The sequence below is a fragment of the Camelus bactrianus genome, chromosome 4 (genome assembly GCF_048773025.1).
Source record: "Camelus bactrianus isolate YW-2024 breed Bactrian camel chromosome 4, ASM4877302v1, whole genome shotgun sequence".
Lineage (NCBI taxonomy): Eukaryota > Metazoa > Chordata > Mammalia > Artiodactyla > Camelidae > Camelus > Camelus bactrianus.
Window position 1 is genome coordinate 65,162,584 of NC_133542.1, and position 17,848 is coordinate 65,180,431.

A 17,848-nucleotide genomic window follows, 5' to 3' on the forward strand; every position below is an offset into this window, starting at 1 on the left:
GCCTGGCTCACAGGAAGTACTTGGGTTTGTTCAGTCTAACACCAGATCCATTAAGAAGTCCAGCACCAATTGCTGGCTTTATTTGTCAAGTCTCTAATTTTAGTCATCTAAGTCTGTGTGTTCCATCAAGAAGCAAAATAGGTTTCAAATGTTTGCTTAATAAGAGAGGATAGAAAACTAATTCATGTTCCCCTCCTATTATTACATTATCTTAACGTTTAAACCCTTTCATCCAAAATTAATGCTGGGAAAGATTTAGACAGACAGTCAGTAGCCTCTAATTATCTTTGCTGGGGATCACTTTTAGGAGTACACTGTAGTTTCCAGACTGATCTAAAACTCAGACTTTACCATGTCAATACGGGGCTTGTAGTTGCTCATTGCCTTGAGAATAAATTTCTGAGCATGACATACAAAATGTTTCATGATTTGACAACTGCCAACTGTTCCAGCCTCAAATCTCACCATTCCCTGCCCCACCCTCCATATACTCTCCTCTCCCACTCGAACCACGGAGGACATCAGTTCCCTGAAAAGCAGTGTTTTCTTACTTCCGTTCTTTTTCACATGCAGCTCCCTTTTCCTAGCGTGTCCTCCATCTCCTCTATCTGACTAATGCCTGTTGTTCTCAAGACTCAGCTCAGAGAAAACTTCTTTCAGAAAGGACATCCTCCTTCATTCCCTCTCCAAAAGTTTGAGTGAGGAGTCCCTTCTCTGCTCCTGTAGTACGTGCATGACTATGGTGGAACTTATCAATCTGTAGTCTGATTTTCTGTATCCCCCACTGTGTTCTCAAGGACAGAAACCACATCTTATCTGTCTCTCCAGCATCCATCCAATCCAGCACTAAGTGCACAGCAGGTGATTAACTGTGATCTGACAAATGAATAAAAGAACCTTATTTTGTTACCATGAAAAGCCCAATGTAAACTTGTTGACAAAAGCATACCCTTTTCCCTGTTACTTAAATAAAAGTGAATGCAAAGGCTTAAGCTGAACCATCTTAGTGCAACACAGTTGAAGGCCAGTTTTAGGATGGTGAGACCAAAACAAACAAACAAACAAACAGGTGAAAAAGGATCTGAAATCTCATCTGAAGAAAGGAAGAAAGAAGGGAGGAAGGAAGGGAGACAGGGAGGGGGGGAAGAAAGAAAGAGAGAAAAGAAAAAATAAAAGAAAAGAAAAGAAAGGAAAAGAAAGAAAGAAAGAAAGAAAAAGAAAGGAAGGAAGGAAAGAAGAAGGAAGGAAGGAAGGAAAGAAGAAGGAAGGAAGGAAGGGAGGGAGGGAGGAAGGGAGGGAGGAAGGGAGAATAGGAAGACATCATTGCAAATTGGTAAAGCAATAAGGAAATGACACTTGTGGCTTTATTCCCTGAAGACTAGTTAATCACTGATTTCAAGTGTGTGTTATTTCTAAACGAGTATATTATATGAGATTATCAACAAAAAATATAGCAAAGAAAAATGCTTACTTTCTGATAAACTGTTAAAACATCTGCTGTTGAGAAGAAAGATCACATGTTAAAAGAATTCTCTGAAACAGTAACTTTTTTTTTTGGCAACAAATGTCTGGAATTCATTTCAAATTTTTCAATAGAAATTTTATGCACAAGTTAAACGATGATTAATGCACAGAAAAGTACTAGGTCACAAAGCTTTTGCAGCAACTCAGTATCATTATTTGATATTGTCTCTATTTCTGACAATCACACATTTCATCTTTTTCACCAGCTTATAAGTCCCTTAGTTGGGTGTATACTATTTGCCCTTAAATGCCATTCTGGCTAATGACAAAATTACTCATCTGACTCATAATAGATATCTAAGTCTTCTTTCTGGGAAACAATCCACTATACAGATCGATTAAGCTAACAAAAAAATGAAAGTGAAGTTAAAATGAACACCCATAGTAGTATGTGTGGATATATGCTTTGGTCTTTCAAATAAAGTACACACTTCCCACTACAAAAAGAATCAAGAGGAATACCAGAGAGGGCAGCAAGCAGATCTACAATATGGACCAAAAAAAAAAAAAAAAAGAAGAAGAACAATGACTACAAATCCTGAAAGACAGTGAAGGTGGCAGGGGACTCAGGTTCTTGTAAAATGGAGTGACACTACTCATTCAGAATTGAAAAGGTTAGCAGTAGTGAAGAATTTTAAAGATTGTTAAGTAGTATTCCAATAAGTAAACAGGTATTCAAAATACTAAAATGAAAGAAAAGCTAACATTCAGAAGGGTTCTCTGCCAGGCAGTCTAAGTATTTCACACATGTAATCATTTGATCCTCATAATAACCCTGTGAGGTAGGTGCTGTTATTATGCCCATTTTTCAGACGAGGAAACTGAGGCACACAGCCCAAGGTCACACAGTAAGGGGTAGAGGAATGATTCAGATCTGGCTCCTGCAGATAGTTATCACTGATAACAATAACTCTTAGCTTGAACAACTTAGAAGTTCTCTTTCAGCTTGACATAACTATGCTTGTGTCCCTCCTAAAAGCTAACCTCTAGGAGATACAGAACTCTGGTCCATAGTACATCTCTGCTACCCCACTACCCTTGCATAAATCATTTCACAATTACAGGCCTTCATTTCCTCGTTTCTTCAAAATGAAACGCTGCTGCCCTGGGTTATTATACTTTTTAAAACAGGATCCAAGACAGTTTCCCCAACAGCTTTTTCTTCCCAGAATAGATACAATCTCAGGATATAGTTGGTTATACAAAAGGAAACAAAAAAGATTTCATGTCAGGCAGGTATTGTACTTTAGGCCATTTTTGTGGCTAGTAACCATGGCGGTAGGTCTGGGGAAGAGTTCCACGTTGCCCTTTGCTGGTTATTCTTCTGGATAGGAGGAAGAGGTAACCAGAGATGAACAAGGCAGCCTCTGGCTTCACAGCATGTATGATCTAGTTGGAAATTATGATACAGTTCTTTTTTGCTTTATTTTTATTTTCTATTGAAGTATAGTTACTATAAATATTATATAAGTTACAGGTGTACAATATAGCGATTCACAATTTGTACTGCATTTATAGTTATTAGAAAATATTGGCGCTATTCCCTGTGTTGTACAATATATCCTTGTGTCTTATTTTACACCTAATAGTTTGTACCCTGAGTCCCCTGCTCCCATATTGCCCCTTCCCTTTCCCTCTCCTCACTGGTAACCACTAGTTTGTTCTCTGTAATTGTGAATCTGCTTCTTTTTTGTTACATTCACTAGTTGGTAGTATTTTTTAGATTCCACACAAAAGTGATATCTGCCATTCACATCCAAAAGTTTTTCTGACAGTGTCATTTCTAGAAATAAACAACTGACTAGGAGTATTCATTTATTCCATAAATACTTACTGAGGTCCCAACACATGCTAGGAATTAATCTAGGTGCTGGGGAGATAATGGTTTAAAAAAGAGAGAAAGAGAGACAAAGACAAAAACCCTGCCCTTATGGAACTTACATTCTAGTGGTGGTGGGCAGGGAGGATTTATGCCTCAATTCAGCTCAATTATTTATTGAGAACTTACTATGTGCTGAATGCCCAACACTATCCTAGGTAGGTGTCAGAGAGTACAAACATCAATAAGACATAGCCTATGAGCTACCTGAGAGTAAGGTATGGAGGAGTCAGTTACATAAATAATACTTAAAACAAGAATCCTTAAAAAGCTAGTAGTCAAAAAGTATGTACAGTAATATTGGAACGTATAAGGTAAAATGGCACAGGATGGTGCTTCTCAAGGATAAATAAGTTTGCAGGTGAAAGAAAGGGATATGGTACACATGTGTCATTCTTTTCGGCAGCCCAGTATCATAGTACAATTTCCTACTAATTCCTTCCTAATTGGAGAAATTCTCCATCCTTTAAGGATTACTATCCTACCACAAAGGTTCATAATGCCAGACATGGTTTCCCCTGCCTCCCCTACATCCAGGGCCATGGACAAGTGATTGAGGTACCCTCACCTGGCTGGGAATTAGAAACTAATGATTCAAAGGAATGAGCATGAGGCCTTTTCTCTGGTGGCAGAGGGGGAGGTGGCTGCAGTGTGACGAGTGGCAACAGCACCTGCTACTGCATCCAGTACCCAGTGTTAGCTGTGTCGATGGTGCAAAACTAGAGCATCTAATGCTCGGTGGCAATGGCAGTGGCACAGTCAGTGGACCTCTCTGTGCACGACTGGGCATTATCTCTAGTGCCATGTCCTGAATTTGGTTCCCCTGGAGATTCTGTGAACTTTTTAATAAAGTCCATTTACAATTAAATCAACAAGCACTGGTTTCTGCTTTAAGGTCTGTATTGAAATTGAAGAGAAGGGCATTCCAGGCAGCGGGAACAGCAGAAGCAAAGTAAGTCAAGGCCAGTTAGCTTACTGATTAAGAGAGGAGACTCTGAGACTAGACAGACCCAAATTTAAATCAAGGTTCTACATGTTACCAGCTGTGAAACCTTGCCCAATGTATTTAAACTGTTAAAGCCTCGATGCCTGCTTAATAAAGTGGGGATACTAAAACATATTTATTATAGGTTCTTTTGAGAATTAAACAAGGTCATTATAATTCATTTAAAGCTCTTGGTATGTGACGCAGAGTAAGACCTCCAATGATGATTGTTTAATTAATAATAATGATGATGATAATCACGGTATTTTGAGGGAAATATAAGCCATTTGATTCTGTTAGAGTTTAAATCACAAGGAGAGGGGTAGTCGGCAATAAGGACAGAGGCAGACTAGGGAGAAGCTTTAAGTCATATTAAGAAACGAGCATTACAGGCTGGGATCACACGGTGAATACACAGGAGAACAATACTGACGTATAAACATTATATTAAGGTGTTAACTAGGAGAGTGATACAACTAGGTTTTGCTGCGCGGTAAATGTATTCTTCACAGCTACAGTTATAGTTCAACCTGACCCCTGTGCACCTGCAGGATATATTAATATACATGGTTACTGCTGAGTCCTGATGCCATATGAACAAGCTATTTGATTCTCTCCAAATCAAACATCAAACCTTCCAACATCGTGTATATCATCAGCCAGCACATTTGCAACTGGATCAGATGGAGCTGCTTCTACTCTTGAAATAATAACTTCTCCTTGTCTGATCTGAGACACAACTAGCCTTTCAGTGAGGATGGAAGTTTATAAAATGGGGTAGGGGAATGCATCCTTGGGTGACTGGCAGAAGCATGAATCGCATTTGCAAGCCTGAGATTCTTCTATGATTTTTATATAATCAAATATCACCTGCTACTTCTTACAGCTTATTGTTTTGCATCAGCATCTTGACCTAGAGTCCATATTAAGTTAAAGATGAAAGGTTTTATTGTCAAGTCGAGAACAATCAATACTATCATTTTGCAGTGTGTGGTATTTCTTGCCAAAATGCTAATAAGCATTACATTGTCTGTTAGCCCCAATTCTTCTGGCGCTGAGCAGACAATCTCATAGTTACTGTTTGGTTCTGTTTTACATTTACATTTAGTCAACTTGCTTACTCTCACCCAATTTCTACCATTATCTCCTCTCCCCACCTCCACTCCGCACCTATATTCATCTCTGAGAAACACTCGTTGATCTAATTTTGATTTTCACAGCAGCTACTGAAATCAAACCTGAGTCACTGTGTAATTCAGAACAAGTGCTGAGAAGGACAATGTATGGGCTTGCTAGGGGAGGCTGGGGGAGGTGACAAAAATGGAACCCAAAATGTGCTATGTAACCACTGAATGCTTTCATTTTCGGCTACTCCCATCTGCTTTGGCAATGCATCACAGTTTAGTCAAAAGGAAAAAAGAGCACAGACTTTTAAGTCAGACAGAGCTGGGTTTGAATTCTAGGTCAATACTCAAGAACCCTTAAGTTGGTACTATCATACTCATGTTACAGGCAAGGGTATAGAAGCCCAGAGAGATTATGTGACTTGCACTGTGTTTGCGCATGTAACAGGCTTCATGTTATAGTTAGAAAAACTAAGTCACAGCCATTGAAAAAGATGTGCTCAGGAACTCACAATATGAATGCAAGGAAAGACTGGAATTTATTTCTTCTGACTGCTATTCCACTGACTAGCTAGACCATTCAGCACTGCCTCTGTGGACAAGTTGAAGCAACAAACTAACTTAAAAACTAAAACCAGTTGAACAGGATAGGTTTGCAGGCAATGCACCAACAATTCAGTATAATAATACCCAACAGCTAGTTTGCTTTGTGTTTTCAGTATACTTTGTAACTATTCATTAACCCACACAACATCAAGGGATGGTCGAGCTATATTGTTAAAGCAGTTCATATAGAACAGATAAATCAAAACACACTGTAGGATTATAAGGAATACGAAGTCGAATGAGAAATCTACAGCAGAAAAAGCCCAATGCCTTCCTCTAATCAAGCCTCAATACAGAAATAAAGCTGGATAAATATGCTGGAATCTCAAGTATTCCATCTTTTCCCTCATTATTACCATTAACCCAAACTGCCATCACATCCCTATAAATGATAGATAGGACTGAAGAGAACCTAAAAGCTACTCAGTTCATGCAATTTCTTTCAGAGGAGACTTTTCCTAGAATATTTTTTTAATTTCATCTTTAAAGACCATTTCCAAAATTAAAAGGAACTAGAGAATATGATGTTCTCCTTACAATTAACAATGTTACTCCTAACCTCTTCTCTTTGCTCACATACGTCAAGTAAAACACTAGATTTTTTAAAATAAATAATAAAAATCTAATAAGATCCCTGGTAATAGGCCAGTTCCTAGGATGCATGCGAGACTGAAACAAAAGCTTCCAAAATCAGTTATCTAAAGAGTCGAAAATTTACTAAATAAAAGTTATTTAACATTCTCCAGCCAGGTTAAAACATTCTTATTCCTTATCATTTTCCCTGTGGCTAGGCAGAATACATTCCTTTTTCCAACTGAATAAATTTCCCCTTCCCTCAGAGCTTAGCTATCTCCCTGGCAAGGGTATCATATAGAACAGCTGTTGTATTACCAATATAAAAGCAATCCCATCTCAGCTAATTGCAAAATATATGGACAAACTGAAACCAAACTTTTGGGAGTCTGTATCTTTAAAGGAAGACAAAACCAAAGATCTTCTATTGATAAAGGCTGTCAACAATGTCATAAATTCAAATTTTGCACCATTTAAACAAGATCTATTTCAATAACCTACTTTAATTAATCTTTATGTTCCCGCTTTAAATTCCTAGTCAGAATGAAATGGGTGAAGAATCATCTCTGTTTCCAGGCTCTGCTAAGATCTCAGTTAAACCTTCTCGAAAGGGACCAAATCTTAGATGTGTCATCCCTACTCTATGTTTAAGATTTGTCAGGTGTCATAACAGTTTCCTTTCTTGAGTATTGTCTTCAGCTATCTCCTTTCTTCAGAACTACAACTCACTGGGACTAAGCAAATATCTTTGATGCCGATCAAAATTGGTGAGTCAACTGCTCAAGTTATGGTTAAGTAGCCCTGGGTAATATCACCTGCCTTGACCTCACGTAAGTGAAGGCTCACCAAGTTCATTATAACTTTTTATTCTTTTTTTCCTTTTATTTATTAATTTTTATGACTGTAAAGTTAAAATTGGATACATTCATTGAAAAAATTCTTGGAAAATCCTGAAAAACACAAAGAAGGAAACTAAAATGCCCCATAATCTCATTACTTAGCTTTAGCCACTTAACATTTTGGTGTATTTCTTTCCACTTATGTATACTACTACTAAACATAACCTAAGCATTTTAACACCTGCACAATAGTTCAGAGATTACCACAACTTCTTTATTATAGAATTTTAGAGTAGAAAAATTCCTATTTCAATCATCTTTACTGAGAGAACAAACCCAGTATATAAACCAGATGAGAGTGGAGCTGATTAAAGTGTGAGTGGCGATATGGGGGTCAGAGGTGAGGGCTGGGGATGGAGGGCCCAGAAGTAGGCCCACTTGGCCTCCTCAGTCCCTATACTGGCTCCCAAACACATCTGAGGAAACCTGCACCCCCAAATAATATAGTTTAAAAACAACAGATCTAGCCTAACTCTGATTTTATGGATGAAATTACTTGCCCAAGATTATAGGACTAGTAAAAGAACGAGAAAGACTTTACATACGTGCTCAGCTTTTCCAACTTTAGCTACTCTTTCTACAAAAGTCATCAGATGTACGTTTGTCTATTGATGTTCTTCCTTTAAGAAGAACACAAAAAACAAAGTTATGTAACAAAAAACAAAGTTACGTAACAAAAAAAAAATGGATAATTAGTGTAATTTGCTAGATCCTAAAGAACTCCACTTGCCCTAAATAGGTTCTCATACTATCCCTACAAGTAACAGGGAAAAGAGGAAAAGTTGGTTTCTAAACTAAGGTAAAAGCCATGAGATTACATTATTTTCCTCAAGAATACACTGCACATTAGTGCAGCTATAAACCACTCCTCCTTCTTCATTCATTCAATCATTAAATTTTTATTGAGAATCTATTTTGGGCTAGACACTGGGGATACAGATGTGAACAAAACCAACAGAAGTCCCTGCCCTCATGGACTTCATAAGCTTGATAGGTTTGAGCAAGCTACTTTACTTTTCTGAATCTCAGTATCTGCCATCCATAAACCAAGGATAATACTTATGATAATATAAAGATAATATTTAACTATCACATTGTCTTAAGAATTAAATAACATGATGTAAGTAAAAAAAAAATCCTGGTAATTAACTAGGTATATAATACATAATATGTGCTCAGTTAACATTAATTACCTTTCCTGCAGAATGTTAAATATTAGATTGGTAATGAGAGGTGAGAGAGTACCAAGCCCTTTGCTATTCATTCCGATTTGAGGCACTACAACAGAACTAGTATGTTAAGATAACTCCAAACAGATTTCTACACTAAGAAATAAGTAAATAATATTTCAAGCTGAAGAATGAAATTTACATGAGCCCTTCCAATCAAGTTCTGTAGTTCACCTTGCTACTTTCAATTACCACTTACTTTCAATTACTACTAGGCTCTTTATGCCCCAAAAACATTCAGCACCATATGGTGTCTAGGAAAGAAAATATAAAGAAAGCAATCCTCTTTTCCAAATACTATTTTTCCATCCTATAAATATGGGCCGCTAAACCAGTCAAAGCTTGGCATTTAACAAAATAAACTTAAAAGACAACAGCTTGAAATATAAAATATCAAACGTGAAACCCACCATAAACCTATAAAGGTTTAGTCTACATTCACCAACAGAAGGACCAACAAAGGACAGAATCTGAGGCTTTATATAATACCCAGAAATCAACAAAATATGGATGCTAAACTCTCAGAGATTCTAAGAGCATCTGAAAACCGAGAAGCGCTGCACACTTGTTGATTATTAGAAGCACTCTGTTCACTATTAACTTTAATTAGATTTCTACAGGGGAAATTCTGTCATTCAAAAGATCAAACGTTTGTGTCTCAATCAAATTAAACTTTTTATATTGCTATTTAGGTCAAATCCACCTACCCAACCAAAACAGCCCGTATTTTCATAAATAGTAAAAGAAATTTGGAGCTTATTCAAAATACTGGATTTTTTTTGAAGGCAGATAACTTCTGTTATGACAGTTTTTTTCCTGTAGTTCCTCAGAAGCAGGAGGAAAAAATCTGGGCAATAAAAAAGACCCAGAACAATAAGAAAATCTTTTCTCTCATTTTTATCAAAAAGAAATAATTAATACAATGTCATAAATATTGTATAAATTATGACTTTTCTTATCAAGTGGGCTTAAACATTTAAGTAGACTTTAAAAACAAATCCATAGGAAAAAAGTCAAAGTCACAGAGAAAGACAGGTTTTGTTCTGAGTGCAAAGTGTTCATCGCTGTGCACCCTGTTACCAGGACATCTTCAAGGACCTTTTGTTCCCCTGGAAAGGCTTCTTGGAAGAATTGGGCTTTGAGGAGGCACTGAAGGAGGACAAAGTAGGAAATTGTTAAGTAGAGAGGATAATTTGGTTCCTTAAAGAACCTGAAAGAATGGATGGGGCTAAGAATAAGAGACAAGAGTGAGAGGGACATGCAGAGGAGTTAAAAGTGGGGAGAGAAAAATGAGCAAGGAGAACAGAAGAAAGATTTAGTGCTAAGGAAAGATTTCTTCTGACAATAATAGCTGTCTTTGGAACAGTGGCATTACTGGAGGGATTATTCTGACACATATTTATCACATGTACTTAGATACATTTTAAAAGATAATTATTTTGAGTAAACTTTTACTGGGATCCAGACACACACGCATCCAGACATAATCTTTATCTTCTTCACGACAGTTTTTAAAAATCTCCCTTCAAAGTTACCAGTGCAGTTAGGGTAGTTGTTTCTAGGGAAAAGCAGATAAACCAAAATGCACACTTGAAGAAAAGACTAAGTGACCACAGAAGAGGTACCCGTAACATAATCTCAACATTAGTATTAAAGATGTTTATATTACACCTAAAGAAAACTAACAAAAATAAAGCTCAAGGCAAAAGCATGAATTAAAGCTACTTTTAACTAAAAATATCAACTAACACTCTTTCAGCCAAACAAGATCTTATATTTCTATTCTCTTCTGATCTATGAAATGCTCTAGAGCAGTAATCTCTTTACCCATAATTTACCCATCAGTAAAACAGCACCATGATACTTTTTTTCCATTCTTTTTATAAGGGTGCCAAGACATCTGGAAGTTAATAAATACATGTTTAGAAATGCTGAGATGAAAAGTAATGCTCACTTTAATTTTATGGGTCTTTTAAAAAAAATCAAGATAAAAAGACCTAATCAGATTATTTCAATGTATAAATGTTCAACTAGCCAGAAGGCTTCCTGGGGACATAATTCAGAAGATTTAAAACTAATGTTCTGGAGTTTAACTATGCTGTTCCAGAAATTAATCAGACTAAGGAATTTCTGCAGAAAGCTGAGCACTTAGGCCAGGAGTAAGATACGGTGAATGTGAGAAGTTCCTGGGCCTAGCCCTAAAAAGACTATAGACAAACTTTCCTATCACAGACCATATTAGAACCTAGTCAAAGGAAGAATTAGAGCTATAACTTAAAATCCTCATTGTAAAACACTGTAAAATAGAAAATTCAAGGAGGTGAATAAATAACACACAAGAGAATAAATGCCAAAGAAGAGCAGAAAACTTTTCAGACTAGTATCCAGGGACCAATATTTTTAGCTAAATGGTTTCCTTCTCTTATATTCTATGTCACTATTTCTTTAAATGCCAATAATATGGATTCTGGAACCAGAAAGACTGGGTTTGAATCTAGGCTCCACCATGGCTGGGCTTCTCTGAGCATCAGTTTCCTTATCTGTAAAATGCACATAATAATAGTACCTAACCCGATTGTACCTACCTGCTGTGAGGATTAAGTAAGGTGACATAAGTAAGGCACTTAGAACAGTACCTAAGCATAGTAAGCACTTTATGTGCTTGTAATTATTATTGCACTGGTCCACAGTCCCTCAGACCTGATGCTAAATACCAGAATATCCAAAAACCAATTTTTTTTCTGTTACTCATTTGTCAGCAAAACCTGACCTGAACAAATACAAGGCTATTTATAGCCCTTCGAAAACCCACTCAGTGTGAATATACAGGCATTTTGCTGCAAATATCTTCATGTATTTGATTATAAGATGCTGCCCCAGACTTCACTGGGGTGCATTTATTAACTTTCTAAAATCTGAAAAGTTCTAAACTCTGAAACACACCCAGCCCCACAGGTTTTTGGATAAAAGATTATGGACATATATAATCTTTGAAGCCTGAACAATTTCTATTTCCTTAAACTGAATGGTATCTATCTTCTTAAGTAACCATAAGCAAATAACACCCTGAACCTAATCGTACAGAATTTTAAGATGAAGAAAACATTTCCCAGTACAGGTAGGGCTCTGCTTTCCCAGAATATTCCTTTCAAATAAAATCCACTCATAATATTTTACTTACATGCCATAGTAGTCAGAGTTTTCAAACTCTAAATTCTAGGTCTTGCTTTAAAAAAGCCTATTCTCTTAACTTAGATCACAAATAAATAATGAAGGCTCTTTGGGGGCATTCATGTGCCCTGAATCATGCTTATCAAATCATCACAGAACTTTAGAGCTGGAAGAGACCCTTCGGAACTAATCTAAATTATTATTCCTTTCCTTCCAGACTGTTTTATCATCCATAAATGTATCCTCCCGTATGAGGTAAGACCAGCCTGCCATAACTTGTCCTTAGACTCTGTCTATAGAAACACCCTGTAGGTAAATGTGAATAGACTGGGTGGGGTACACTGACAGACTCGGGATCTGAAACGATGGCTTGACTCTAACACAATAAATCTTACACACTTGGCAAATGCCTCAGTTTATGCTTTAGAAAATAAGAGTTTCCAAGACAAGAATGAAGAAAGACTCATCCAGTACGTGTTTAAAAAAAAAAAAAAAAAAAGACTTAGCTATCTTAATGGACTCAGTGAGTCAACAACATAACATGGCTGCCAAAAAGGCTACTGTGATTAGGAACCAACTACAGCAACAGTGGTACAGCATCCAGAAGGCACACGGCGACTGCCCTCTCTCCTGCGAGCTAGCTGGAGCACATCTGGAGTGTTGTGTTCAGCTCTGTGCCCCACACTCCGGGAGAGCCACAGAGAAACTGAAAAAGTCCCGAAGAGGGGCGACAAGGATAGTAAGGGAATTTGAAACCATTTCATATAAAGAACAGTTGAGGGAGCTGTTATTGAGTCCAGACTCAGAGGTAACATGATCACGGTACTGTCCCAAGTCCCTGAAGAACTGTCATGGCACAGAGAGAGCAGACTTGTTCTGCACGGCCCCAGAGGGCAGAACCAGAACCAGCTGGTGTTAACTACAAGGAGAAATATTTCAGCCAGGTCCATGGAAGTGTTTCTTACAATAAAAAGACACGTTAAGAGGTAGTGGCTTCTAAAGTTCTATCTAGCCCTGAAGGGCCATAATTTAAAAAAACAGACATTTGCCATCACTTCAGTCTCTTACTATTTGTTAATAACTATTATCCTCTAATATCACAGCCTCTCTCTTCATCCTTCTTAAAATACCCTATTCAGCCTACCAGTCAGTCAAATGTTTTGCCAGGTCTGTGGGAGGAAAATGCCTGCTTACTGGGCAATTAGTTTCAGTTTGCAGATCAGTGTCCCTGTAAACAAAATAAGGCCCTAATTGAGGGGCAGGCAAGAGCTCTCAGCTAGACCTCCATGAAAAGTTTATTCATTCAAAGAGCAGCTAGAAGACCCATCCAAAAGCATATTATATTATCAATAGTATTCAGTCCTTATAGGAAGATGAAAACACCCTGTACCCAACTTCCCAAATGTCAAAAGAATCTAACTATGCCAGCCTACCTAAGTCTCTCAGACTCAATTGGAAGTTTTCCTTCTGTCAAAGAGATGTGTTTACTGTTTAAAGTAGACTAGAACCCCTGCTTAGATAGAAAGGCCATACTTAATTATATCACTATAAAGCTAAAATTGCCCCTCGGTAGGCACACAAAGGCAGTTTAGCTGCTGAGAACTAGACACAGGGAATCTACAGGGAACTCACAGAAAAGTACAAGCTACAGAAAATTTTAAAACACTGAAGAGTTACCAAAATTGGACATCCTTCTAAAACTTTGTTGCCCAAAGACCACCACAGACAGAAATACGTTATAGTCCATGGAACTTGCTAAAAGCCTTGAACAGTTCGGATGGCAAATATTAATCAGTCCTGCTTTACTTCACTTACAATTGATTTGGAGCCAACAAAACTCCAACCAAAATATTAGAGAATATAATTTATACATGATAGACTTAACAAGAATACATTCTACTCTGTGCTTTTTAAAGGGAAGACCAAAAGTGTCCATAAACAAGGGATTGGTTAGATAAATTATGGTATATCCTTACAATGAAAAATGCAACCACTAAAAAGAACCAGGTAGATCTTAGGTACTGACACGGAAAAAAAAAGTCCATGACACATAGTTAAGTGAATACAGCAAGTCGCAAAACAATATATATACACATGTATTTGTTTATTTCATTAAGAGTTTTTAAAAACCCTGTGTTTATGTTCATATATGCCCAGAAAAATGTCTGAGAAAAGATCAAGCTCTTAACAGTAGTATCCTCCAGGGACTGACTGGAAGGAGGAGTGACTTTCACTTTTTCCTTTGTAGACTCCTGGTTCTTTACACTTTTTGCAAGTAAATGTTACCTTTGTGATTTAAAAATAATAAAAGTAAAATAACAGCAATCACCCAGACTTATTTATCATATACTAACTATTCAAAATAAGCAATCTTATGCACGAGGTCTTGGGTTTAATTCCAAGTACCTCCCCCAGCAAAAAAAAAGAAACAAACAAAATATGCAATCTTGCTACTTAAATGCTACTGTGTGCTTCAAACTTTGGAAAAACTAATTCATCCTTTTCCATTACATTTTACTAAAACAAACAAAAGTCACCACAAGGCCCTGCTAGGTTTCTCAAATGCTTTCCAGCCCACAAAAAAAAAAAAACAAAAAAAAAACAACCTAGTCATAAGGACAGCTAACACACACACACACACACACACACACACACACACACAGCTTACTTACCCTAAGCTAGGAACTATTGTTCTAAGCATGATAAATATATTAACTTATTTAATTTTCACAGCAATCCTACAAGCTAAGTACTATCATTATTTTTATTTCTCAGATGAAGAGAGGTTTAGTGACCTGCCCAAGACTACACAGTTAATAAAGGGCAGAGCTAGGATTCAAATCTAGAATGGAGTCCAGAGTCCATACTCTCAACCACGATGCTTCCTGCCTCTCAGCAATATGTCAGTCTCTCTATACTGAGGCCAAAAAAGGTTACAGTCAAAATCCAGTTAGTACACTCCTTGAAGCTGGAAGAGATACAGACTTGGCTTTTTATGGGTGAATATTCTACATTCCTACTTATGTCAATGCCAAGCTCCAACCCAAGACCTGACTGTATTAAGACTCATAATCATGTGGGAAAACTCTCTACAAATTCAATTATAGTCCAAAGTCCATACCTGACTCCACAGTAAGTCACTGAGCCTGAGAATTAGGTCAGAGATCCATTAACATAAACAGCTAGACAAATGGTTTGGACAAATCAAACCCCAACGCAAAGCAAAGGAATTCAGAAACTCTTGTCTAACATCTTGACAAGGTAGGTTTTTATTTGTTTAGTTCCAGGCCCACTTTCGATCTCGAGGGGGAAAGAATAGAAATTGTCTCTAACTTTTCTTGAAGAGGTCAAGCAGCAGAAAGAAGAGCTTTATTTCCTACAGGGCCTTCAGACAGAAATTGGCTTTTATCAGCATCAGCAAAATTGAACATTCTAGCTTATGGGGGGGCGGGGAATGGGCATCCCTGCTTCAATTGTGTACTTGTCTAAACACATTGACCTTGTGACTGAGGAAGGGAAAAAATGGTGCAAGGAAGGGATTTAACCTAATTTATAAATTTGCTCAACCTAGATACACACCTGTCCCAAATGACTTCGTGAATCCACTTATTTGCAGGGAAAACATGGATTACAATGTATTTTTTCTGGCCTCAAGTGGTCTGTACTACTGTTTGTAAACAAAATCCTCTCAGTATCTTTTCCACCTCACATGCATGTCTGATATTTATACAAACAAGGAGGAATGAACAAGGAAATTGAAACTGTAGGAGGAATCCCATAGACTCAGTTTTTGACCGATAGGTTGCAGGAGGTACTGCGCTGGCTCTCAAACTCGCCCATATAATCCAGGCGGAGAGGCAGGGTGAGCAAACCGAACCCAAAAGTTTGGGCCCATTCAGGGTGTCTGACAAAGGCCAAAAAACCCTATTTGAAAGGGGTTGCGATGTCTTCCACACAGCAGCCGCCCCCCCTCCCGAGGAAGCACAGCCCAAGGGGGGACAAAAGACTTTCCAGACTGGGGGGAGGCAGGCTGGTTGGAGCTTGGACCTCCCCTTGGGAGTCGAAATCTGGGGAACCTCTAGGGCAAGAAATGATCCATTCCAGCCAAGAGCCCAACGCTAGAGGCCAGGCGCTGGGGAAAGGATGCGCAGCCGCTGGGAGGGTCCAGCCAGCGAGAAAAGCGCTGGGACTCACCTGGGGAAGGCGGAGTGGGGGCCTCGGTGGCAGGTGGGGTGGGCAGGAAGCTGCTGCTGCCGCCGGGGAAAACCGAGCTCAGGATCGGGGGAATGGTGGGCGCCCGCACCGTGGTCGCTACAGGGGTGGTCGGCGCCGGGCCAGGGGTCGTCGAGATGGTGGTCGGCGCAGGTCTGGTCGTAGCCCGAAGGGTGGTCGGAGTGGGTTCCACCGCAGGAGGGGTGGTCGGCGAGGGGCCGAGCGGCGCCTGAAAGGTGGTCGGAGCGGGTCCGGTCGCGGCCGGAGGAGGGGTGGTCTCCAGGGACTGGGCTGAAGAGGATGTAGCCAGGAGTCGGTGGTCGGTACCCCGTGGGGGTCCGGTCCTCGGGGCCTGGGCCGTAGGAACCGTGGCCTTAGAAAAAGAGTGACTGGGCTCGGCCCCCAGCCCCGGGCCCGGCGACGCGTCCACCTGCCCCCGGGCCCCGCCACCACCGGTGACATTCCCCGCCGAGGTTGCTGAAGCAGCGGCGGCGGCGGCGGCGGCGCAGCACAACAGGGCGAGGCCGCCCAGGCTCGGCAGGCTCCTCATGGCGCGCTCGGCTCCGCCATTCATTCATTCAGTCAGTCGGTCGGTCAGTCATCTTCTCCTCCCTGCATTTGGACCAGGGAAGCCGCCGCATCCGCCACCGCCACCGGGCGCACCATCGCCACCTCCCTCTGACAGGCGGCCGGCCCCGCGGGCGGGCCCCAGCGCGGAGGGAGCGACCGGGCCGTACGCGGACAACCCGCCCTCCCCGATTGGCAGCCCCGCCCGACCAATGGGAGGCCATAGTAGCTCACGTGACCCGCCCGCTTCCCGGCCTCTTTGTAGCCCCGCGGCCCAATCAGAGGGCGTCAAGGAGAGGGGGCGGTGCTAAGGCGGGAGGAGGGTGGTGCGAGCGCCGCTCCAGCCGGTCGGGCTCGCGGCAGCTCCGGCTTTGTCTGCCCAAGGAGCGGGGCGCGGGCCTAGGGCACCGAGCGCCACGGAGCAGACAAAGGACTCGCCCCGCGCGGCAGACGCCGGGCCAAGTCGTCTGCTCCACAGGGCGGCTAGCGCGACCCGGGGCGCGGTGTTTGCTCTCGGGAGCTTCCCCGCCCTCTTGAACAATGGGGCGTCAGCGCCGCGCCCGGGCTCGGATGGAGATGGAGTAGTCACCCCACGATGGGCGAGGGCGGCAGTAGCAAGGATTTAAAGCTAAGCATTCCCCCTGCCGCCCGAGAGAGCCTGGCCTCGGCCTTGGGATGTCTGCGCTGCCATTCCCATTTCAGAGACAGGGAAACTGAGGCCCTCACGGAACCAAGACCCACGCCCTCACCAGGCACCTGCTATGGGCCCGGCGTTGTGCCTGGAAGGACAGGGGTTCTAGAGACCAGTCAGGAGCTGAAGGTGCAAATCCCTGCGTGGGGAAGACAAGCTCACATGCACTTCTATCCTACTCCCCGGGGAGAGTAGGATCGGACGGGGTTGAACCTCCGCTCCAAGTTTCCTGCTGAATGGTTTCATGGCCTGAGGGCAGTTTTCTCACCTCTAAAATCGGGATGATAGACAACCAACACCCTCAAACCCCCCACCTCCATCCGCCTCTCAGAGCTGTTGTGAGAAGTAATGTACTGAAAGGGCTTAACCCAGTGCCTGGCCCTCAGTA

At 40.7% G+C, this 17,848-nt stretch overlaps 1 protein-coding gene across 1 annotated transcript in view; it reads right to left on the reverse strand.

Annotated features, from left to right (window-relative positions):
• MEGF9 (multiple EGF like domains 9) overlaps positions 1 to 16,941 on the reverse strand; it is a 74,961-nt gene extending 58,020 nt beyond the window's left edge. The window contains exon 1 of the mRNA XM_074362117.1: positions 16,185 to 16,941. Within this exon, the coding sequence (XP_074218218.1) occupies positions 16,185 to 16,776 (592 nt within the window). The 5' untranslated portion in view covers positions 16,777 to 16,941. The remainder of the gene's footprint in view (positions 1 to 16,184) is intronic.
• Between the last annotated feature and the right edge of the window lie 907 nt (positions 16,942 to 17,848).